This window comes from Primulina eburnea, chromosome 14, assembly GCF_022965805.1.
Source record: "Primulina eburnea isolate SZY01 chromosome 14, ASM2296580v1, whole genome shotgun sequence".
Taxonomy (NCBI): Eukaryota; Viridiplantae; Streptophyta; class Magnoliopsida; order Lamiales; family Gesneriaceae; genus Primulina; species Primulina eburnea.
Window position 1 is genome coordinate 25,988,351 of NC_133114.1, and position 24,592 is coordinate 26,012,942.

At 33.7% G+C, this 24,592-nt stretch overlaps 2 protein-coding genes across 2 annotated transcripts; one reads left to right on the forward strand and one right to left on the reverse strand.

Moving 5' to 3' along the window:
• The first annotated feature begins 6,572 nt into the window (after window positions 1–6,572).
• On the forward strand, window positions 6,573–13,248 carry LOC140813206 (65-kDa microtubule-associated protein 5). The gene is made up of 11 exons (XM_073171681.1): window positions 6,573–6,800; window positions 7,674–7,877; window positions 8,173–8,427; window positions 8,515–8,730; window positions 8,940–9,095; window positions 9,190–9,349; window positions 9,806–9,957; window positions 11,257–11,344; window positions 12,459–12,532; window positions 12,617–12,691; window positions 12,840–13,248. The coding sequence occupies exons 1-11, from the start codon at window positions 6,711–6,713 to the stop codon at window positions 13,092–13,094; spliced, it is 1,725 nt and encodes a 574-aa protein (XP_073027782.1). The 5' UTR covers window positions 6,573–6,710; the 3' UTR covers window positions 13,095–13,248.
• Window positions 13,249–16,673: 3,425 nt separating this feature from the next.
• LOC140811810 (vacuolar protein sorting-associated protein 36) lies at window positions 16,674–23,379 on the reverse strand. Its single transcript, XM_073169885.1, has 9 exons — window positions 22,690–23,379; window positions 21,448–21,651; window positions 19,921–20,014; window positions 19,724–19,781; window positions 19,509–19,578; window positions 18,456–18,591; window positions 18,303–18,387; window positions 17,300–17,350; window positions 16,674–17,199 (listed from the first exon to the last, which is right to left on the reverse strand). The coding sequence occupies exons 1-9, from the start codon at window positions 23,302–23,304 to the stop codon at window positions 17,196–17,198; spliced, it is 1,317 nt and encodes a 438-aa protein (XP_073025986.1). The 5' UTR covers window positions 23,305–23,379; the 3' UTR covers window positions 16,674–17,195.
• Window positions 23,380–24,592: the final 1,213 nt, after the last annotated feature.

The window sequence follows — 24,592 nt, forward strand, 5'->3', positions numbered from 1 at the left end:
TGCATTTTTTTTACAGCAGCCTGAGCTTCGGTTCAGGAGGCTTGTTTGAGTTCTTGGTTGGCTTTTAGCCTATGGCCTTGGACTGGACAGTACATCAATGAGTTAGGAAGGTCAAGTTTTTGGCCGTTCATGATTTGGTTAAGTTTAGCGGTCGTACGAGAATTTACGGTACAATGTGCCAAAGTGACTCTTGAAAGAGCGTTTCACTATTTTGGCCACCATTCACATCTTTTCGTGTACTACAGCCTAGGATCATGTTTCCAGTATTTTAGGTGTATTTTAATCATGGCTAAATGATGGTTCAATGTCGGTTCGGGTTGGTACGAAGCCATGGTTGAATATTAAATTTGTTGGACGTAATAGTCTCGTTTTTAGTTCGCTTTTGAACTGTTGGTCATGTTGAGATTATTTGCATGTCGCATGTTAGAATTAGGTCGCAGCGAGCCTGAAAACGATCCAACCCATTTGCTAAAAACAGGATTTTAATTATATTACGTGCATAAAAATAGAAAATGTTTATTTTTTAGATATATGCGATATGTCTTGTGGCCACCTCACGCTTATGGGATTATTGCTTCACCCGGTAACTTACGACCGGTTCATGTTCATGTATGGGTACAGATATCCAGTCCAAGGGCTGTGATGATCTCTACTGCCTAGTATACTGTGGTTTAGCCTGATCAGACGATTCATGTCATGTAATGTTATGGGCAACTTGCGTAGAACATTATCTCAACAGAAAATTTTGATATGCTATTTTATGACAGGGCTCTATCGAGCACACATTTTACGTACGATTTTCCAGATATGCACGTATTTATAATTACGCATGACACGATTTTCACATACGCTTTACGATACGATATTTTTACGTTACGCCGAATTTTATGATAAATTTACTTGTTATTCACGATATATGCATGCTGAGTCTTTAGACTCACTAGACTTGATTGTTGTAGGTACTGATGAGGTCGAGACTGAGGGCGGGGACCAGTGAGCTAGCTTGGGTCGGCAGTAGTAGGAACCCGAGGACCTCATTTTTATCATTTACTATTTATGTTCAAACTCAGTGTTTACGTTGAAGAATTATTTTAAGTTGTGGTTTTGAAAACATTATTTACTTCCGCTGCTACTTTAAACATTAAATCTTTTATCAGTTTATTTATGAATGAGGCATGTTATTTATTTAAAGAGAAAAATTTTAAATTATTTCGCAAATTTTCAAATACGGAATACGGGCCTCTACACAACCCTTTATACAATCTCACTTCGACTTAGGACTTGTCTCTTGCCTAATCAAATTTCATAGTACACTTTCGATTATAGACTACAACCTCACAATCCGTATAATGTTCGATGTCTGTTATGTCAAAACTACAAATATAATTTTTAATGTCTTTGTGTAAAGGTTGTTACTCAACTATTCTATGAATCGCATCACTCTCTTTTGCATGAGCAAGATCTCTTAAAATGATGTATTCTTCAATGCTTGAACATGGAAGAATGTTCTACAAACTTGATTTGGTGTAGATGATTTGTATTGGAAAGCTCGTGTCTCTTTCCGTTCCTCATATATCACTTTTTCATTATAGCTTTATTTTCTTTTAAAATTTTCCAGTGCTTTGAATGCCCATCAAAAGCTCATTTTGATCTTCAAAAGTGTTGTATTTATGACTTACAAGAATGATATAAACGTTTGAAACAAGAATATGACCGTTTGTAAATGTTTTGTACGATTTCTAACATTGAAACTTTTTATATTCAAGTTGCTAACCATTTTTTGAGATCGAGCTGGTTTAAACCAGATACGGCTAGATGGTGTCTAGCAGGTCTGCGTGATGGTGTTTAGCCGGCCCGGTTGGATATTGCAAGTATTGTTGATCACTTATCTTAATTATAACTATTGATTCATTAATTTATTGGCAAAGTGAAGAACGTGAACATTATACTTTATTATAGATTTCCACGTAATCAAGAAATCACTCAATTTTGTCTTCATATGAGAGAGAAATGATAAAAATACTAGATTGTACAAGCTGAAATTCTTTCTTCAGTCAATGCAGAACCAACAATTTCATCATGGTTTTCAAATGTTTTATGATCCGATATGGGTATCGAATTTGGAGATTATTTGTATATCATTATCTTAGCTTTGTAACATTTACTGAATCATTCTATTTTGATAATCAAGCTGAGAGTTACAACCATATACTAGGTCTGGTCATGTCAAACTTCTTGTTGTTTCAATTTCATCCAACTAGATCTTACGACCACTAGTTTGCCTAGATAACATCGAATTCATCTAGATGTATGAAAGATGACTTGTAGAATTTGAGTTTATGTTCCACCGTTTTTGTTTCTGGTCATTTCGATCACTAAATTATGCGATATTACCAAAAAACTTCAGTGCAGTTGGTAGATATCAATTTCGATTACTGAATTATGCGATATTACCGAAAAACTTCAGCTCGCCTTAAATTATGTTGTGTTAAAATTATATTTCAGCAACTTATCACTTCCAAATTGATATCTACCAACTACCACTTAATGAAATATATTAACAACACAATTACAAGTTTTGTTATCATCAAAATCACGATTGTTAGCATTTATACAATCTAACACATATGAAGCATTTAAAATAAATGAAAAAGCATGAAAAATACAAATTTTTAGATAAAATTTTATGTTGATTTTTTTTATTTTTTTAAATATTTAAATTATAATTTATATTTTAAATAATAAATATTTAATAATATGAAATTTGTAAACACAATAAAAACTCTAAATGTATCGAAATAAAATTTGTCCATAACCCTTATTTTCTTGAGTGTGTCTTATGTGAGACCGTCTCACGGATTTTAATCTGTGAGATGGGTCAACCCTACCCATATTCACAATAAAAACTAATACTTTTAGCATAAAAAGTAATATTTTTTCATGGATGACCCAAATAAGAGATCCGTCTCACAAATACAACCCGTGAGACCGTCTCACACAAGTTTTTGTCTATTTTCTTTGCGGCTAAGGGATGACACTTGACGTAACAATGATTAACAAAGATTTTACTCGAGAATTGTGTGTATGATAACTTGAAAGGTTATACGTTTATTCTTAAAATCAGCTTTTAAAATCAGATTGGACCGACGAGGAACAAGCCACTAGTTAGGTCTCGACCTACTCTATAAACTGTTTTAACGATCGAACCGGTCAATAATCAGTCGGACCAGTTAAGAACCGTTCAGATAAGTCGTGAACTTACTTGTTCACCATATTTTTTATTTTTTTATTTACTTTTTTATATTAATTTTTTAAAAAATTATTTTTTATATTTAAATTTTTATTTTTTGTCGTTTATATGATTATTTGAATTTTGTTAAAAATATTATTTTAATAATATTAAAGCTTATTGTGATTTATTTTTTGTCTAAAAAATACAGATATAATTATATTTGATTATATGATGTTTTTATTTTAAGTTTTGATTAAAAAAATTAATATATATATATATATATATATATATATCTAATATTTTTAAATTTTAAAATATATTATTTACTATATTATTTTATTATTTTATATATTATAATAGTTTTCTGGTCCAACTGTCGGTTGAAAGATCCGACTGATTGAACCGTTTTTATAAAAGAAATCGCTTTGATCATTGGTATATACGATTTATGATAACATTGCTTACAATTTGTATATGATATGTATTATTTAATCTCGTGTGACCCAAAAATTAATTTTACCACAAAGAGAAAATAAAAGAAAAAGATCTAGGATTATGGCTCTTTAGGGTAAAAGAGTTCAATTGGCTGAATTGCAGGCAGTTGAATGGTCGACCAACTTTTGAGATGTGCTGACACAAGATCAAGATCATGCAAAGAGAATCAAGATCCAAAGGGTGGAATGCTTTTGGTTATCCATATTGACGGTTCCTAAGTGCATAATTGATAAGATACATTCCATTTGTCGTAAATTTGTGTGGCCAACTAAACATCCACCTGTTGATATTGATACACTTTGTAAACCATTGTCGGATGGAGGGCAAAGACCGAAGAAATTGTTGGCATGGAACCGTGCGTTGTTAGCCATGTCCCTTTGGAAGATTCACGAGAGAAGGGATAGTTTATGGATTCGATGGGTTAACCAAGTGTATAGTTGCTTTCGCGGAGTATGGAACTGGACATGGCACAAAGAAGACTCACCTTTGATCAAACAAATTTTATCCATTCAGGATGAAATGGTTCGAAAAATTGGATCCAGGGATGCTGCAATTACTCAACTGGATTGTGGGTTTCGTAATTCGGGTGGACTATCTCGAGCTTATGAATTCTTCGTGCAATCAAAGGGGAGATGGCCATGGAAACCTCTGTTGTCTAAGGCTTGCGTGATCCCTAAACATTGGTTTGTTTTGTGGTTATTTGCTCATAAGAAACTACTTACTCGAGACAGATTGGTATTTGTGACTGAAAAATCTTGTGTTCTTTGCGGTGCTACGGAAGAATCAGTTGTACACTTGTTCTTTGATTGCCAAATTTCCAAGCGGATATGGGATGGTAATCGCAACTGGCTAAGGATGAAGAAAAACATGGGTCCACCAACTACCATTCTCAAGGATTTTCGTAAACTGTACAATATAATGTATCCTTCACTCTAGCTATAATGAGAATTATGGCTTTGGCAGCTACTGTTTATTACGTTTGGAACATGCGCAACAGAGTCATGTTTGAGAACATTCAGCCGAACATTGATGACATCATTAAGAGAATTAAGATTCACATCTTTAGGTGTATACTGAATGCTACTAATATAGTACTTGTAGGTTCGTAATTCTTTGCTACTGAGTACTATGATTATGTGATGGTTTCCGGAGGATGCCCGATGCAATTGTATTTGTACTATCTTTTTACCTTGTTTAAAAAAAAAAAAGAGAGAGAATCAAGAAGCAACTGTCGAAAGGATCACAAAAAAGTGAGAGAAAGGATAAGAGAAAAACACAATTCAAAAATACTGGGAAAACTTCCAAATATTTTAGCTTTCAATTTTCAGATTTTATTTTCTTCATTCAAGTTTGTAAAAATAACTATTTTTCAATTCTTAGTGGCATAATCATGTGTTCATACCACGTGAAAAATTTCTCTTGTATTTTTCAATATTTCGTTCGTTTAGTTGCGTCAAACCGAGGAGAACAGAACCAACGCTTGAATAAGGAGGATTCACATTATTATTATTATTATTATTATTATTATTATTATTTGGTTGTAGTATAGTTAGAGGTGAACATAGTTTGGTTAAAACCGAAATAATCGACCGAACCGTAAAAATTCGGTTTAAATGGTTCGGTTTTATCGATTTTTTGGCCGGTTACGGTTTCAAAATTAAAGAAATTCGGTTCGGTTTACGGTTTTGATCCCCAGAAAACCGAAATAACCGAACCGACCATATTAAATTTAAATATAGGGCTTTTTGTGTAATGGGCTAATAAATGGGCCTTAGTCATGTGACAAGTCCAATATTGACAATTGGAATTTCAAATTGTTATTAAGCTCGTATTGTTAAATGTATTGAGATTTGAGATGCAAAATTTATGTGCATTTTGGAGTATGAGAATTGGAATTTAATGATTGTGTATACTTTTATTGAAGAGCTATTATTTGAAATTGTATTTCAAATTGTTATTGAAGCTTAGATTGTTAAGTCATAAGTGTATTGTAATCATATATGTTCTACTCATCTACTATCATTGTTTCTTTTATTTGTGTTGCATCCATCAAGCTTCAAGTGATGTATAATTTTATTTTTTAATAAAACCATATAAAACCGACCATAAAACCGAACCGTTTTACAAAAAAAACCGGACCGAACCGTAATAAAATGGTTTGGGTTTGGACGAAGTTATAGAAAAAAATCGGACCGAACTGACCGACGCCCACCCCTAGGCCCTAAGTGTAGTCATCCTAAAATTGAAAATATTTTTTTATATTTAGTGGTTTACTTAATCCAAACTGGATCCGTCGGGTTTGAGGCGAGATAGACGAGTCTCAAGTCTCAATTTCCTTGGCGGATAAATCTAGGTGTGATATATTGTCCTGTACCGAAAACCGTATACCATACAGAAAATTACGGTATAAGAAAATATATATTGATATACTACGTATAACTTACATACCGACTATATACCGAAATTTTGTGGTACACCAAGATTTTAGTATGATATCAATATATATTTTTATGCAAAAAAACTTTATGTTTTTTTTTTAATTTATTACGTTATTATTTAAAAATATTATATATTTTAATTTATATATTTTCAGTGTTTCGATATTTAAGTATATATCGAAATGTTTTAAATTTCATACAATTACTGTATTAAAAATTTTGATATCGTTATTCTACCGTACCAATATCGAAACTTTTGATAAATTTGGTTTTTTTGAGTAATATGGAATAAGATAATTTGGCCCAACCCAGCCGCCCGTTGAAATCAAACATGATAGAATAAAATGTAAATACATATATAATACCAAAAAACAATATGCTTTTTCCCGCCAAAAACAATCGGTTCCATCGTTAGAACAGTGCCCTTCCTCCCTCCTCTCTCCTCTTAAAAATGGAATCTTTACTATTCAATAATTGCTTAAGATCCCCTAACTACGTCTCGCAGAATCACACTGATTTTTCTAGGTTTCGCTTTCGTCGCAACCATGTCAACTCGTAGCATTGGCCATTCTTCGCCGCTGTCTCTGTCGAAATCCGCCGCCACCACCTGTTCTTCTCTCCTCCGCGAACTCCAGGTACTTCACGGCGAATTTTATTCGTTATTACTCTATTAGCAAACATTCCGTTACTTTATTTGGGAAATAAATTATTTGTTCCAGGTTACGTAATGTGGAATAATTGCTCCGGCTGTTCACCCATTGTACTAATTTTAGTGATGTCTACATTCTATCGAGTAAAAGAAAATAGGGTAAATAAACTAAGGTCTTGCGTAATTTACTAGAAATCCTTTAATTTTTTTTTAAATTCCGTGTTAGGACCTGGATTTTGATGATGATAAGGAAATGGGAAATGAAAGGTACTCGATACCAAAAAAATACGTAGCATTTTTAGTACATGGTGCATTTAAATGAGTATCACGACGAAACCAGTAAACATCTCTCATCGTTATATTTGTACGAACACTTCTTTAATGTTTTCCATCAAAATCTCTCAAAGATTTTGATTGTCACTTTGTCAGCGGACCATTTAATATAATTAGTGGCAGTAATATCTGTCAGCGCATCGTCTACATCTACCATGGACCTGAAATTTATCGAATGGATGCATGAAGCATTAAAAAGCACCATTCTGATATTGATTCACCTTTGGCTTTTCATATACCTGATAGCAAGCTGTCAATATACTGATCTAGCTATTAAAAGGTGATGATCACAACATGCAGATATCTTGTCAGTAGTTCCACTCACCTGACTTACTGAGCATAGAAAACAGTTAAACGTTTCGATTTCATTTGAACTGAAAATTTTGGATTGGACATTAACCTACATTATCTTCTTATGCTGGTCCACTGTTGTGGTTCCTCTTGAATTTTACATATTTCTCAGTTTCTTTTCACTGAACCTTTGAATACTTGTGGTTGTTGAACGTGCCCTCATTTGGTGAAATAGGAGACATGGGATGAAATTGGAGAGTGTAACACTGACAGAGATAAGATGCTTCTTCAGTTGGAGCATGAATGCCTTGACATATATCGCAGGAAAGTGGAAAGAAGCAGAAAATTCAAGGCCGATTTACTGCAGTCCTTAGCTGAGTCTGAAGCTGAAATTGCTGGACTTGCTTCTGCTCTTGGGGAGCAGATTTCCTATCCAAGGGTCTGATCGCAGTTATTGTTTTGATTTCTTTAAATGAATTTCAAAGTCATTGTTGTACAACTATTTCGACCGCAAAAGAATGTCATGTCATTTTCAGTCTACAGTGGTTTTCTAAAAGGAATCTTCCCATCTTTTGATGCATCCTTGTTGAATCCATAGTTGAAGTTTTTTATATTGAGTTAATATATCATATTTTCTCTACTCTCTAGAAGCCATACCTTTAGCTATCGTCAGAGATAGATGTATAGTTTCACTGATTTTAAACTGTCTCTTGAATCTCTTCATAATTTGTTAGTTCGATAATATGAAAGAGAACCTCAAGCAGCAAATATCCATTATAAGCCCCACGTTGGATAATTTGAGGCTAAAGAAACAAGAGAGGATTAAAGAGATTGCCGAAGCCGAGTTCCAGATTGCTCGGATCTGTGCTGAAATATCCGGCGATGATCAGATATCTGATCGTGATGGAATTCGAGTGGATGAACTAGACCTGACAATCAACAAGTTGCGAGGACTGGAATCTCACCTTCAGGAGCTTCAGTGTGAAAGGGTTTGAATATAAGTCTATTTTTCCCTCATAGTTTTGAAATTAAAAATTATTTAATAATTTCTAACTGCACCATGTTTGTCATTGCAGAATCTGCGTTTTCAGAAAGTTAATGCTCATATCAGTGCAATTCACGACCTCTCAGTTGTCATGTCTCTAGATTTTAAGAAGATAATGGCTGAAATTCACCCAAGTTTTATCGATCCTGCAAATGGCCAATCAAAGAGCATAAGCAATGAAACACTAGCCAGATTAACCAATGAGCTAAATTCACTGAAGAAAGAGAAACAACAGCGACTATTAAAGGTAACCGCTTAACAACTTATCCTTTTCTTTTCTTCGTGTCAGAGACCTAAATATGTTACGGTGTTTCAGAATTTCCTCTCTTCCATCATATCCTTGGGTTGAACTAGTTTTAGAATTTAAGTACTCGTGTCAAATTAGAATTGAACCAGTTGGAGTGTAATTCAGTGAGTCGTTCATATTCATCTTCTTACTGCTCTGTTTGCCTGCAGTTACAGAAGCTTGGAAATACGCTCTCTGAGCTCTGGAACCTCATGGATACACCTGTGGAGGAGCAACAAAAATTTAAACCTGTCACTTGCTTAGCTGCAGCAGACGTCGACGAGGTTTTTAGCCAGGGATGTCTATCTTTTGATGTCATTGAGCAGGTAGTTAATGTTTTAGCACGCTTTTCCACATGAATTCTTATTTCGAGACAATTCGCCAAAAACTAGACTTACTGAGTTATTGTCCTCCTGATAGATTGGAGTTGAAGTTGAGCGATTGAATGATTTGAAAGCCAGTAAGCTGAGAGAGCTTATATTCAAAAGACAATCTGAACTCGAAGAAATCAACAATGCGGTTCATATGGATGTTGATAGTGAGAAAGCTCGGAAAATTCTCATCACTCTATTGGAATCTGGTCCTACTCAATTATTCTTTTATGATGCAGTTGACTACGTTTTTTGCTTCATAACTTTTGTAACCTTTATAGTTACAAATTTTGTTATTCAGTATTCTCTTCACTTTCCCACTGTTGAAAAAAAATTCGAAGTTCCTTGACTATCTGTTCTTTCATTTTTCTCGTATGCAAATACCAACCTAACTTTTATGAGCTATTCCTGTTACCTCATAGCACCTTTTATTATGCCCCTTGTACTGAGTCTACTACTCTAGTTTAGTAATTGATAAGGGTTTCTAGTTTTGACAAAGATTTCCTTTGGTTCGCATCTATATATTTCCTTTCAATTGTTGTTTTCAATCCTAGAGAAAGAAAGAACCTTACATCAACTATACTCAGGCGCCTGCCTACATTAGTACTTTTCTTCGATCATCTCTATTTTAAAATATTATTATTTTATTGGACGTGTAACTGCAGGTAACATTGATCTTTCTGATCTTTTGTCAAGTCTGGATGACCAGGTTGCAAAAGCCAAAGAACAGGCTCGAAGCAGAAAGGATATTTTGGACAAAGTGGAGAAATGGAAACATGCAGCCGACGAGGAAACCTGGCTTGACGACTATGAGAGGGTAATGTTTATTATACTATGAACACCTAGACTTTATTACTGCTGGGTTTAGAGAGTATCTGTAATCTATAACCTCAAGAGGAAGTCGTACACTTGTACTCTTTTTTCTAGTCTTAAATGTTTTCCTCTCTGATCAGTGCATACGTTACTGGCATACTAATTACTATTGTTAAAGTAGAGGAAAGCTTAAGAATTATTAGTTTGAAAGTTGTCATTGTTATATCATCTCATCGATTGATTGCTAAGTTAACAACCTCAGTCATGATAAGTTAGTTACCTTTAACTCACATTGTGAATACCGCCAATGTCATTTTTTTTGTTTTGTTGCTGTCACTTACTTTCAACTTGTTTACACTTATAATTTGACGGGGTTAGTCACCAAGGACACCGACCTTTAGTCCACCCAAGCTTACCATGAATTTGACGGGGTTAGTCATTAATTTTATGCCTTCAATGAATTTTATTGAAGTTTATCAAAATCAAGTTTCTTTACGAGAAAATTATGCCTTTTCAAAGTGAAGAAAATTCTTGTGTAATTAGAATTATTTTCATGTATGCCATGCAGCCATGCTAGCTTTTGATCTTGTTATTAAAAATAGAAATGATCGTTTTTCAATCGGACGTTTATAGTATAGCAATTTATGTCTATTATGGCTCCAAATAAATTAGCAATCAATTGTCAGGAAGTACGAACATACGTTATGCCCTATGATGGGGAATACGAAACTTGTCCTTTAGTGGCTTACAGTAGTCATTTCCACAAACTACTGTAGGCAATAGACGAACATGACTCAAGATAGCTATGATAATTATTCATTTGTTTGTATGTTGTCTTGTCTGATTCATGCAATTCTGGAAGTATTATGAGTGGTTGGCCGAGATCCTATTGCATCAATGTATCATGTTTAAGGAGGCTAAATCACTCTGTAGTCCTGTTTTAGCACACCTATCAATATATTTTTCTGCTATTCTTGGAATTTCATCTCTTCTCCTCTTATATTTTTTAAATAATCCAAAGAGTCATCTTCTAGATTAATAAAACGTGTTTCATGCGGTGGTTCCATTACAAAAGTGGACATCTTTTGAAATAATCCGATGGATTAGTTGTCTTAGGACCACCAGGAAATGAGCTTGACCTTTTTGTTTCAGTTCATTTCGAACACCAATGATGTGTTTTTTTCCCATTTTTATTAATTCCTTGATACTCTCTAGTTTTTGTTGTTAAAATTCTCTTATTTCAGTGTTTCTGCTTGAATTATTTATTTTGTTGAGTTTCATTAATATTGACCTCTTTTTTTAGGATGAAAATCGTTATAGTGCTGGAAGAGGAGTACACAAAAATTTGAAACGTGCTGAGAAAGCCAGAATTTTAGTAAGCAAGATCTCATGTGAGTTTTTGATCCTGAGGTATTTGTTTCACATTGTTTCTCTTTTAACAATTGAGTAGAGCCTATAGAAATTGATGAATGTGTTTTGGGTTTTGGGTTTAAGCATATTATAGATTAAATATATGCCGTTAAAAATCGATGACTCCAACTCCTATATCCAACGTCCATGAAATCTCTCTCCCTACAAAATCCTGGAAGGGGCTTATTCAATGAAGGGGCAAAGCCCCCATGAAAAAGGGTGCGCCATTGACACTGACAAAAATAGATACATAGGCATGGAACATACATTTAACATCGTAGTGCTCATCTAATTTTGATTAAAATCCAAGTCACTACACCAAAAACCGTGACGGGTGATGGCTTCACCCTACTCATTGATTCCAACTAAATCACAAAGTATGATATTCTTCACGAGTGAAGCATTCGACACACTTAATATCAATTGAAATATCTAATTTAACCCCTTATGAATACATAGTAATGAAGCATCACAATTAAATTCTTAGTCACCCACTCACCCGAATGTTCTTATCCTAGTGTATCATATTTTTGGGGCCTTATTTTATGTACATCAAATAACATGAAAAGTTGAAAACTATGAAATTCCTTTTTCGGCAAATGCATTTTATCTCTGCCTTTGGTCTGGTAAGGTACCAATCTTTTTGCTCCTTCCATCATCAACGACATTGTTCTTTATCTGTTTTTTGTTCCTTCCATCATCACCCTGCGAAATTTAGTTGGAAGGAATCATTCACTTTCTATTCGAGTAAGATTTTGGTATTTTTAGGCTTGTAATTGAGATATGTATGGTTGAGCATGAAATTCACAGCAAAGAGTGTCATGGCCGTTGGGCATGTAATTTAATGTATTTTTCTGACATCCAAGTAATTTGGTGGTTGCTTCACATTATAATGACTTGTTTAAGCCATCTGCTTGGCTTCATTTTCAATTTGATTTTACTTGGGGTTGTATCAAACTAAGCAGGTTCAGTTTTCCAACTGTTCTATTAACTCATGAAACTGATCTCACAAGGCTAGATTCTATTGTTTGTAGTTTATTATTTACTTAAACGATGTGGTTTTAAATTGAAACTGATGTGTGAACACTACTGCAGCTCTTGTTGAGAGTCTAACTGCTAAAGTAAGAGCTTGGGAGATAGAGAAGGGAATGCCGTTCATCTACAACAAGGTAAGCAGCTTCGCCTGTTTCATGTTTTATCTTTCTCCAACATATGTTCGAATCCTTGAGTCTAGTTCTACTTTGGAGTTTCAGGTTCCTCTTTTACGGACACTGGAGGAATTCACTGTTTTCCGACAAGAAAAAGAAGACGAGAAACGCAGATCTCGAGTATGTTATCGGGTTATCTTTTTTGTGTTTTACAACAGATAAAAAATGTGAGAGATACTGGCACATAAACATTAAAATCTTTCTTTTAGAAGAAAAAATTTGATCCACTGTCGCTCGCCATTAGTTTGATGAATTTTGCATAATATAGGAACAAAGGAAGCTACAAGAACAGTTAGCTACAGAACAAGAAGCACTGTTTGGTTCAAAATCAGCTGTCAAGAAACCTTTGGCTCAAAGCACATACAGTAACACAATGGTGGCAACCCCAAATGGTCGTCGTTTGAGGACTCCATCCGCTAATCTTGGAATCTCAGGAGGCAAAGACAGAAGAGATAGTGGCAAGGCCGGTAGTGTAATTCCCATAAACTACGTTGCTCTTCCAAAGGATGATAGGTGTAGTTAAATTTCGTGGTTTTATGCTGTATACTTAGCTTGTCAATATTAACTTGATACAGCTTATTTCAAAGAGCTCGTTCGTGTTTGATTGATGGATTACACCAACACTAACTGATTTTCTTCCACATTATGACCAGTAAAGCTGAGGTGTTAAAAAATCTCTCAATGTTGATGCTATATTCACACGATCAAAGTTCACTGAAAGCAATTACATGTTGGAAATTTAATTTGCAAGTTCCAACATGTTCATTTTTCTTTGAACCAACATGCTAATCAGATTTAAGAAACTCAGTGGTTATTTTCTATGTATATATTTTTAGGTTGGATGCTCTGCATATTAGATATGATAAATATTTAGAACGTTGGTGACTTGACAAAGGATGCCATACACTGATTTTGACGGAAAATTTATGTTGGGTACAATAATTGTCTCTGGTTGGTAGAGCGATCGAACCGTGATGTTTGAGCTGCTGTGCGATTTAAAAAATTTGAGTTGCACCATTACCACCAGCTATAACTTTTGGTAAAACGGCAAGCGTTCGGTCCTACAATTGGTATCAGAGCCTATGTCACGGGTTCGATTCCTGTTAATTGCAAGGAGTGCAATTATTGGGAGGGAGATTGTTGGGTTCAATAATTATCTCTGGTTGGTAGAACGATCAAACCGTGATACTTGAGCTGCTGTGCTGTTTAAAAGATTTGAGTTGCATAATTACCACCAGCTATAGCTTTTGGTAAAGCGGCAAACGCTCGGTCCTACAACTGATATCAGAGCCAATGTCACGGGTTCAATTCTCGTTGATTGCAAGGAGTGCAATCATTGGGAGGGAGGTTCTTGGGTGTAATAATTGTCTCTGCTTGGTAGAGCGATCGAACCGCGGTGCTTGAGCTGTTGTGCGGTTTAAAAGATTTGAGTTGCACTATTACCACCAGCTATAGCCTTTTGGTAAAGTGGCAAGCGTTCGGTCCTACAACTTAAAGTTGTGATAGAACATGGTGAACTCTCCCTCAAAAAGAGAGGTTTATACCACTTTATTTGGAGGTGACGACTGTATTAGTTGTTATGTCTCGTGACCGAAGCTTGTTGACATCGGCGTTTTAAAAATTAAAATTGTAAAACAAGCCTCGTAGCACTTATTATGTCAAAACCAATCCATATCATGATCAATCATTGTCAAAAAAAAAAGTGTGGAAGTATACAACTTGAAATAAAAACATAACTAAACCAAATTCATGATTCTTGAGCTTGATCCTTATCACCTGTCTCAAAATATTTCTCGTTCTTTAGCTTCCAATTGTTCTTCATTCTTATCTAGGAAGGAGAGTAAATGATGAATATTTTGAGAAATATTCAACAAGTTGGGGTTGATCGAGTACGTATAACAAATACATACGAATTCTTCGAAATATGAATATTTCTTAATAGAAAACAGAGTGTGTTACAAGTATACAGTGAACGTGAAGCACTTGAATTTCATCATATTTTCATGATTTACTGATATTAGTTTCTATTTATTATACTTTAAGGGACAATGCTATACAATAATTATAATCTCACTGTATAAAGGTTATATCTTATCATAATTCAGAAATTGTATACATAATATTGAAACTAAGGAAACATAATCTTAAACGAAGAATGCATACTCTGTCGGATTTTTTTTTAAAACAGATGATATAACAAAATAGACTTTATGTATATTCAATCTTTTAAAAAAATAGCTTACTTAACAAAAAGACAAGTGTGCAAAATTTAGTTTCTTGGGTTGAAGGTTGGATAGAAACTTTCTCAAACTCGGAATTTACAGCCTTCTTGCTCGAAATTTAGCCTTAAATCTGAATATTTTAGGCATGATTTCATCTAGATTGATACACAATAAGCCGCCAAAAGAACACATGAAAGAAAGAGAATTACATGAATTTTTGGAGATTAGTTTTGAAGATCATTTAAAGAGTTTGTGGATGACAAACAAAAATTGTCGATTTATCACATAAAATCCATGAAGTTTTCTTGCGGAGGCATATTCGGAAATCGGGCCATTTGATTGGGCTAAAATTTGGACACGGTATTCAGAATTTGGTATGCTATATTTTGAACAGTGAAGATCATATCAAAATCACATTATAGATGGAAATAAGTTCCCGGACGGTAGCCTTTGGTGTGGCTTTGTTCAAGTATATAGATACACTATTTAATGGGGAAAATCGGAGAGAAGAATAGGCAGCCAAATTATGGCTATTAACTGCTCGTTTAATGGCCTAAATTAACCATTAATTGACTGCATAATAGATAATCAAAAGGTTATTAAACTGACTAATCAAGAGGCTATTAAAATGGCTAATCAAGAGACCATTAAATTGGCTATTCAAAAGGTCATATGAACAAAACTTGGTCAAATGTGTCATTAATTAGGTCATTCAATTTTTGAAAATGAGAAAATATAGCTAACTAAAAATCGAGTTCCATGGGATGAAATTTTTGAAATTTTTTGATTTTGTCTGGTTCGAATTTTCGGGTTTTTACATTAACACATAACATGTACCTAATACAATTGCTGTGGATTTAGTTTCAACATTGTTAAAGAAAATATTGTTACTTTAACTTAATGGGAGTGTTGTTTACACTCCATCTTAGTTATAAAATTTCTTAATCGACAAATTTATCCTTATTAATTTATTTCTTATATTATAAGATTTTGAATTGATCTTAAAAAAATGTTATATATTTGCATGTTAGTCACTATATTTTCTACGTTATAAATTTTTTTCATCATCTATAAATAAAACATTAAATATTATTCTTAAAATTTAACATTTCATATTTTAACACAAGCTTTCCTTAATAGTATTTAAAATATGTCTCAAGGATAAAATACAAAATATATATAAAAGCATTTTTTTATATTATATCAATTTTTTTTTAACCGAATATCTAAAATTTTTAGAAAATAAAAATATTAATATGAACTATAAACATTTACATATACACGCACTAAATTTTAAAATTAATCCAGATATGTTTTATATTATGAAACTATTTATATAAAAAGTATCTATAAATTTTGATAGACAGTATTTTATTTTAAAATAATAATTTATTAATATTGAAATTTCTGATAAGATATAGTTAAATAAAGTAAAATTTTAAGCCACGTTAAAAATAAGATGATATGAAATATAATAATATTAAAAACATAGTATTAGTTAACTACTTGATTCAAAAAATTTGAAATAAAGCATAAACAAAGATGAAAACAAAATTAACGAAAAGTGTAATGAAAAATGCTTTTAATATTTATTTTGTGTATTTTCTAAATGTAAGGATATTGACATTTAATTATAATCTTTTGAGTAATTAAACTTTTAGATAACTTATTTAGGAAGTGTGTGAGAGACGGATCTCTTATTTAGGTAACCTATTAAAAAATATTACTTTTTATATTAAAATTATTACCTTTTATTGTGAATATGGGTAGGTTTGACCCGTCTCACAGATTATGATCCGTGAGACGGTCTCACGTGAGACTCACTCATATAATAGCATTTTCTTACGAGGAAGTGAAAAATTAATTGACATTGTAAAAGGTAAAAATGTAATTTAAATGATTTATTTAATCCTCAATAAAATATATTGAATAGATCAAACTTCATTGAAATTTGAAACAAAAAATGCCGCATAACAATAATGAGTAGCGAGGGAATTTTAAACATTATAATCACCGAAATTCCCATATTATTCAACAAAGTAAAAGTGAAATGTACTCATGGTAAACACAAGCAAAACTAATATACTCCTATGATTTCATTCTTTCCCACAGAAATCTAAATGAGGCGACCAAATTTCAGAGGAGGCAACTCACAAAAACGTTGCATAAAATCTTCTAAGCCGTCGTCACAAACACTTCTCCTAGCACCACGAGACCAGCACGTCTTCCATCACGAATAACCAGACCCGCTTGGAAGCAGAAAAATGGAACTCCCATTACACGTTCAGGTGTCCTATGCTATGAAGCTCACATTTCTCGAGAGAAGAACAACTAAACCTCCATAAATTCCATATCCGATTATCATGGTCTGGAGTCTGCCTTCCTTTGACAAGGCAACTACCTTATCTGCGATAACATAATGGGACACGACATTGAGAGAAATCACAGTAAGTATTCAGACAATAATTTCTGATTTACAAAAGTTTGAACGCAGGCAATATCTCACCTGGACGAGACAGCACTTATCCAACTGCTATACCTACTGTGGTCTTTTATTCTGCATTGGCGAATTCAGATTATTACATGGTTGAAAAGAGTTGAAAGCCATACATTAGAAAAACGAAAAGAAAAGTGACCATGGAATGAATATGTAGCCCAGTTAGCTCTAAATTTGCTAATAATATGAAAGACAGACCAAGTTAAATTTTGGGGGAAAAATGCACACTACACTAAGATAGCTATGGATGACATTTTTAATCACAATTTATCACCTATATTTTCAAACCTATTCTTTCCGATGACGAGCATTAAAATCAGTTTTATATGCAAATCTGGAAAATATTAGTACTTAAATACGAAATAAAAACTAAGTAATCTGTGGAGATAACTAAGCTGCATTTGATGATCACAGAGGAATATGAAACTGCATTTTATCTTCCTTGATGCTTTCATGCATGATTTATTCTATACACGCAAGCAGCTTCCTTTCGGATTGAACTGTTTTCTTTTTTCTTTCTCCGAATTGAGTACTAGGGGTTCTTAGTTTGTCTCACCGACAGCCTTCAAACGAAGAGGTGACAGTTAGATAGTTATATTTCTTACATAAAAGGTCAATCCCTTTTTGTGGGGTTGTGACATCAGGCGCTACCAGTGATTTGGGTATAGTGTATCAGGAAAATTCTCATCAATTCATCACATGATTTGTTAAAGTCAAAACAATTGGTGCTAATTGCCACCCCCAATTTTCTACGATAGTGATGTCACAATTTGTTTAGTTTATACTCACATTCAAAAGTGCAAAGTTATGTGTAATATATTACATCTCGGTAATATTAAAAGTATAGCACAGAATAATGGTAATTACCCAAAGAAAGAAGCAAAAACAAAAGTCCATGTAACGCAATCACAAACACGTGCAACATATACCAAGGGAGAGAAGAAAACTGTCAACCAGAATATAACATTTTGCAGAGCAGGAAAGCATAGTCAACAGTATATTTTCAACTTACAGGTACATATTTTGTGGATCAAGTTCATGAAAAAAATTGACGTAAAAGCGAAACCCATCCGGACTGACATCTCTGCTCAACAATCCTGCAAGAGAAACCAATCATCAAATCATAAACATCACTTAAGCTTGTCATTTAACAGAAACTACATGCCTTTGCCTTCAGCAGCAAGGAGATACTCTTTAGCCATAGCTGGAGCAACACCCAAAGTCCTTGCAGCATCACTGGCACTGATCCCAGCTAGCAAGGCCTCTGGCTTCATTATTAAAGAACTTACTCGGGCATATACCTTACAGAAAGAATTATTCAGATAATAATGACTCAATAATGGTATACATCAACATTTTACCTGAGAGTCAGAGACAATATACAATTTAAAAATACGCAGACTATGCCACTCCCCTGAGTACTGAGTACATATCACTACCTTTACTTCATTTATTGGTTACAATCAATATCTCAATCAGAAATGTCCCCTTAAATTTTGTTTTTCATCATATTTTTTTTACAATAAAATCAGTTTGGTCACCAAAAGAGCTTATTGAAGATTGGAGGTGTTTTAATATGTAACACGAATGTAACAGAACTACATTCATGAACAAGTTCAAAGAACTATTCTTTAGAGTAGCAAAAAAATAGAAATTTTACTTTTTATATATCAAATGTTTCAGATTCCTTTCTTACTGTAAATCATTTGTTGGCATTACTAGATAGTAGCCACTCTAACCCCAAAAGGAAAAATGTGAAATTCAAGAGGGTACCAAATTAAACCTTTTATTTTACCTCCTCAAACCAAATAGGAACAGTATTAGTAAAGATCTCAGTCATTTAAGCGCTCTCCGGGAGGGGGAGTCATAATTTAAGGAGAGATATTCCAATTTGAAACACACAGCACTGGAGATAGAAGATATATTTGTATGGGATAAATGGCTCACAGAGAATCAAAATCTTTCATCTAAGAGATAGAAAGCGAAGATTATAAAGGAAACTTAGACATTTTATATCAGTTTTCCATTAAAAATCTTTCCAAAGTTTTTGAATGGAAAACTGATATAAAATGTCTAAGTTTCCTTTATAATCTTCGCTTTCTATCTCTTAGATATTAGAAGAAGTATGTTGGAGCAAAATGCATCCACAAACAATCACAAGGAGAAGATTCCAAAAATAACAACATTATAAAAACATGTCATATCTAAAACGAATCACCTCATCATCACTGTGGGATTTACTCTGGATCACCATGACGCCACTATCAAATTTCCGAAGCATAACCGAACTGGCGGAATTATAAAAAAAAGATTAGAATGATTAGTTAAAGAAGAATACAAACATCAAAGCATCAAACATGTATTAAAAATCTTAATTTTCTTTAAAACTATCAGAGAAGTAGCAGAATACGATTGACACAAAATCGTACGTACACATCAAACTTTTCCCAGAGAGAACATGCTTGTAACAAATCATCGGGGGAGATCAATTCTGAGAAAGAAAGCAATATCATTATATAATCTAATCTCTTTAAACATATGCACAACATGCAGTATTTTGAAATGACACACTTGAAACAAAAGGGATTTATAAGTATACGACAAAAAGAAACAAAAAGATGAAAGAAAACCTGTCCCACGGGCTCGATTGAAGAGGCAATATATATCAATAAGATTAATCATTCCTCCAGCTCTTTCAAGAGGTTTCTTGACAAAATCTGCGAGCTAACAACCAACATATTCGTAAACACCAGTAGCCAAATCACGGTAAAATTAAAAGCTCAAAAAGTCGCATAATATAATAAATGTCACGGTACAGTACTAGTACATGTAATTCAACAGGAAGTTCAGATGAACATGTTCAATAAGTCTTAAATAAATGAAAATAATCTTTAGCAGGCAAATTCTGGAGTCCTGACTTTTCTAATTTGAAGCCTGGGCGTTCGCTTTAAGAAGAATTTTGGATATATGTCCTTCTCATTTGTTGCCTAACCTTGTCTCATTGAAGCATTATTCTCATCTTCTCCTGTTCATCAGTACTATCATCACTCATAAGAACAATCAAATAGTGGTCGACAATCACTAAGACATTTCCATTTCTCCAGTAAATTATCTACAATCTATTGAAACACCCCATCTCATACATCTGCACAAATGAGAAAACTGGAGGCTGTCCCTCGAAATTTCAATTCTAAATCATTTAGTATCCTATCTGAGTGATCTAATATATCTACTATGTTGCAGTATTGTAACCCCACCAAAATATACCCACTCTGTGGAAGTTACACGTGTATAAAATCTCGGGATTCCCAGCAGAAGCCTTGATTAATTTAGTGGATGACAACAGTTTCCCATTACAATAAACATATTTATGTTCCGTCATAAAGGCGGTATGTTCCTATAATAACATTTCTCCAATAAAACTCTTATAGTGTGATTCCTTCAAAAAAACTGCAAGAATTTTAAAATAACATGAGAAGTAATGAAACCTCTTCAACAAATATCCAGAGCAAATGCACGTAGTTTACGAGATTAGATGAATCAAAAAAACTAGCTCGTTCAGGCTTAAATTTACAGGTTTATCACCCATCCAAAAGCGAGCAACATTTATGAGAGAGTTAAATAGTTACTTGCTAGTAGTTAATACATTTAATGATATTTGTATACAATAAAAGCGACCATAAATCAGGTGGTATTTTTTCCGTAAAATTTAAAAGGATGGTCTTGAGACTTGAACTCGTTCCCCATCCTTGGTTTGGTATTGTTAAATGACCACATCGTCCAACTAACGTAATTTAAGAAATGAAACATATTTGAAATCTAAAAATGGGCAATCTAGGTAAAGAAATATTGGGTTAAGATGTTAAACTAATTTAGTAAGAGATCAACATAACCTTTAGTTTGTAAAAAAGTAAGGGAACAACAATATCCACACTCCTTGTGGCCATTGATTGGATTGGAGGCCTTTTTTATAAGTGGTCATGGAAAAAAACGGAGCGAAAGAAAAGATAAGAGTACCACAATTTAATTGTTGACCAAATCATTTATGCATGGCTAAAAATTAACAACTAAGACAAATTCTGATAGATCTGATTCCAGGATGAAAAGCTTTCCCAATCCTGTTGGACAAAATAGCACATGAAACGGATAAAGCATACCTGACGAGATAGTTGTTGATGATATAAAGCACCAGCGGACTCTTTTGTAACTGGAGATACAATACCAACACTCAACAGCCAATCTTGCATCTCTTCCTTACTACCCATCTCATCATCACCGGCCCCAGAAGTTTGATTATTTGAGCCTGATAGAAGCTTTGACCTCATTTTCTCAGCAAGCAGCACCATCTCCTTTGCCTTACTCTATTTTTCCATTATTTTTCACAATTAGAGAAGCAAAAAACTAAAGTAAAATTATTTAACAGAAAAGGACAACTGGACTCAGTGTCAAACTAAATCGTTATCATTTAGTTCCACAACATTTAGTAGTACTAGACTAACAGATACCAATAACAAGTCATGTTGATAGACATAAACCTCATAGCTGGATAGGATTTTTCGGGTTTTTCAATAGTCCGTTTAGAGATTAATAACAAAGACCCTACAAGTAAAAAAATGTCCTTCAAAATAAGTATATAGAGTAGTTATCGGAAAAATACGATCCTCCAAATGCTGTGTTAAGGTCCAATAAAAGAATGGTCACAAACTTTCGGTGACATACTCATATTCAACAGTAAAATATATTTAGTGTCACTGTAGGATAAGGACTGCTAAATGTATCAATTTTCATGTAGCTCGGCCTGCTTCTTAATTTTATTATCATCCCTTCATGATGCAATAAATCCAGAGCCACACCCATACATGGTATATCAATTCAAGAATATGCCAACTTTTAATCATTGTGGACATGTTTACATGACAGTCTAAATTCCTATTTCATCATTTAAAGCCCACTTCCTAGAATTCAAATACCCATCCAATCTCACATTAGCGAAATACATTTGGCTAATGTAACTGGTACCATAAGGTATATATAGTAAAATTTGCATCAATGCACAACTATCCTATAAAACTTGACTTTTCCTGCATCCTCCTGGTTAATGTAAATCTTCATTAATTATTAACGCATACTAAATCAAACAACTTGACAGAAGCAGATTATGGATCCACTTCGTTAATCATTCATCAATTTGACAGCTTGATCCCACATCATGAGATAAAAGTAATATAAGTACATAATCAATTCAATAAACCAAACCGCCATCTATGTAATTCATATCCTTGCACAATGAAAACCAAAGTTCAGTTAGAAATACTAGCCCACTTAGTCTTTCAGTATAATTAAAGTTAATATGAGAAGAATTTTAAGCAATCAGACAATCTATATTCAAACACACAGACCATCAGAGCGTTTAAATCCTGAAAAGCATCCTGCAAGCTCTTGTCAGTACTCTCCCACATCTCCTGCTCTTTCCTCAATATCCCAGCCACCCCCACCACCGGCATCCGAATCGCCAACGAACTTTCTCCCGAGCCCACCCCCGAAATCGAACCCGAGGAAGACCCACCAGCTTCCCAGGCCTTTCCTCTCCAGGCATCCCAAAACTTTTCCAAAAATGAATCGGGGTCTGTTTTCCCTCTCAAAACCAACGTAATCACAACATGTTGGGCACCATTTTCGGTAATTTTACCATCCGGCGTAGCGCCCACCTGGAAGCGGATTCTGGGACTTTGGAACATGGACTTCAGAGATTTCTTGGCGGATAAAATCTTTTGGATTGCGGAGAGAGGAACGTAATGAGACTCAGAGTTTACAACAGTTGTTGTTTCTTGAAGGAGAAAGAGGAGGCGGTGTGTGGTGAGGATTAGCAGGCCTGATTTGAGGTGGGGGAAGGAGATTAGGTCATCGGAGAGAAGGTCAACGGAGGATAGAAGAGAGCACTCTACCTCTCCGGGGCTCAGAACTGGGCGGCCGTTGGCCGTCAGCTTAGCCGCCGGGAGGAAGTTCCCGACCATCACTGTTGAGAATTCAAATGGCAACTTCGAAAAATGATTAGTCGTCCTCGTAATTTGTCCATTTTGGAGGAAAATTTTCATTTAAACATGACTAACCTACTCTCACTAAATATTCTAATTCGTTCACAATACCTTAATTATTTTAAAATATTAGATAATGTATTTCATCGCATTTATAAAAGAAAATTAAAATATTTGTTGTTATGAAATGACTTATATACTCTATAGGTTAGGTTTGGTTAGAGGATAATATGAAATGATTAAGATATAAATGATAAAAAAATAATTGAAATAGATAATGACAAAGTAATTTTATGTTTGATATGATTGTTAAGAATGAGATAATTAAGAATCTTTTGGTGAATAGACAAAATTGTTCATCCACTTCAGCGGCGACGGTGGTCGGCCGGTGATATATAAATATTGTTGTATTTTTTTAAAAAAAATAAGACGAACGAATAATATTAAATTTTATAGCATTAGCAAATTAGGAACAAAAAAAAAAAGAAATAAAGATCATATAAAATGGAAGTTACGAAATTTTGATGTTAGTGTGATGTTACAACCGTCGATAGATTAAAATTTGAAAGAAAATATATTTTTGACATTTTGGTCCATAAGTTGTTAGTTAGCAATAATTATATTTTAGGGTTACCTATAGAGTTCGACATTGGTATAATTAAGTCGAACATAAACAAGATAATATTGAAGCATTACAATTGTAGAAAATCATGCATGATCAAAAATAACTAATACATTCATCTTGACAATTTTTTTGTTTAAAAAAAAAAAGCAAATCATAACATCAAGATCATGTTTTCTTAGTGAATAAGAAGTAGAACATGAACCATACACGACAAAACCGGAAACATTACTTTTAACAACACATAACACCGCTTATTGTTTTCGATATACAAGAATTTGCACACATATTAAATCAATAGAACAACCAAAAATATAAAGGGGGAACGATTCTAACATAGATTTACATTCGCCGTCAATGGATTATCCAAGCGTAATGTTTTTGAACAAGAAATCTTAATATTACCTTTTGAACTAGCCTTCAGTCAAGAGATCATATTTTCAAAAGTTCCGCAGTCTAGTTGGCTAGATCTCCATATAGATCTGGATTAATGGACTAGAGTTTTTTTTAAGCGAAATAAGGACAAATATGTAATTTCATATTATAATTATAGTCACCGTTTAAAAATAGATTAAGAATCTTAATGGTCATTAAAATATATATGATTTCCCCCCAATTTATTTTAATTGGAGAGAGTCTGGTTTT

Coding starts and splice junctions, on each gene's coding strand:
- LOC140811810 (XM_073169885.1), bottom strand. CDS start 23,304: ATGGTCGGGAACTTCCTCCCGGCGGCTAAGCTGACGGCCAACGGCCGC. Junction 20,015..21,447: donor ATCAACAACTATCTCGTCAG/GTATGCTTTATC, acceptor GTTGGTTGTTAG/CTCGCAGATTTTGTCAAGAA. Junction 17,351..18,302: donor GATCCACAAAATATGTACCT/GTAAGTTGAAAA, acceptor TCGCCAATGCAG/AATAAAAGACCACAGTAGGT.
- LOC140813206 (XM_073171681.1), top strand. CDS start 6,711: ATGTCAACTCGTAGCATTGGCCATTCTTCGCCGCTGTCTCTGTCGAAA. Junction 9,096..9,189: donor CTTTTGATGTCATTGAGCAG/GTAGTTAATGTT, acceptor TCCTCCTGATAG/ATTGGAGTTGAAGTTGAGCG. Junction 12,692..12,839: donor ACGAGAAACGCAGATCTCGA/GTATGTTATCGG, acceptor TGCATAATATAG/GAACAAAGGAAGCTACAAGA.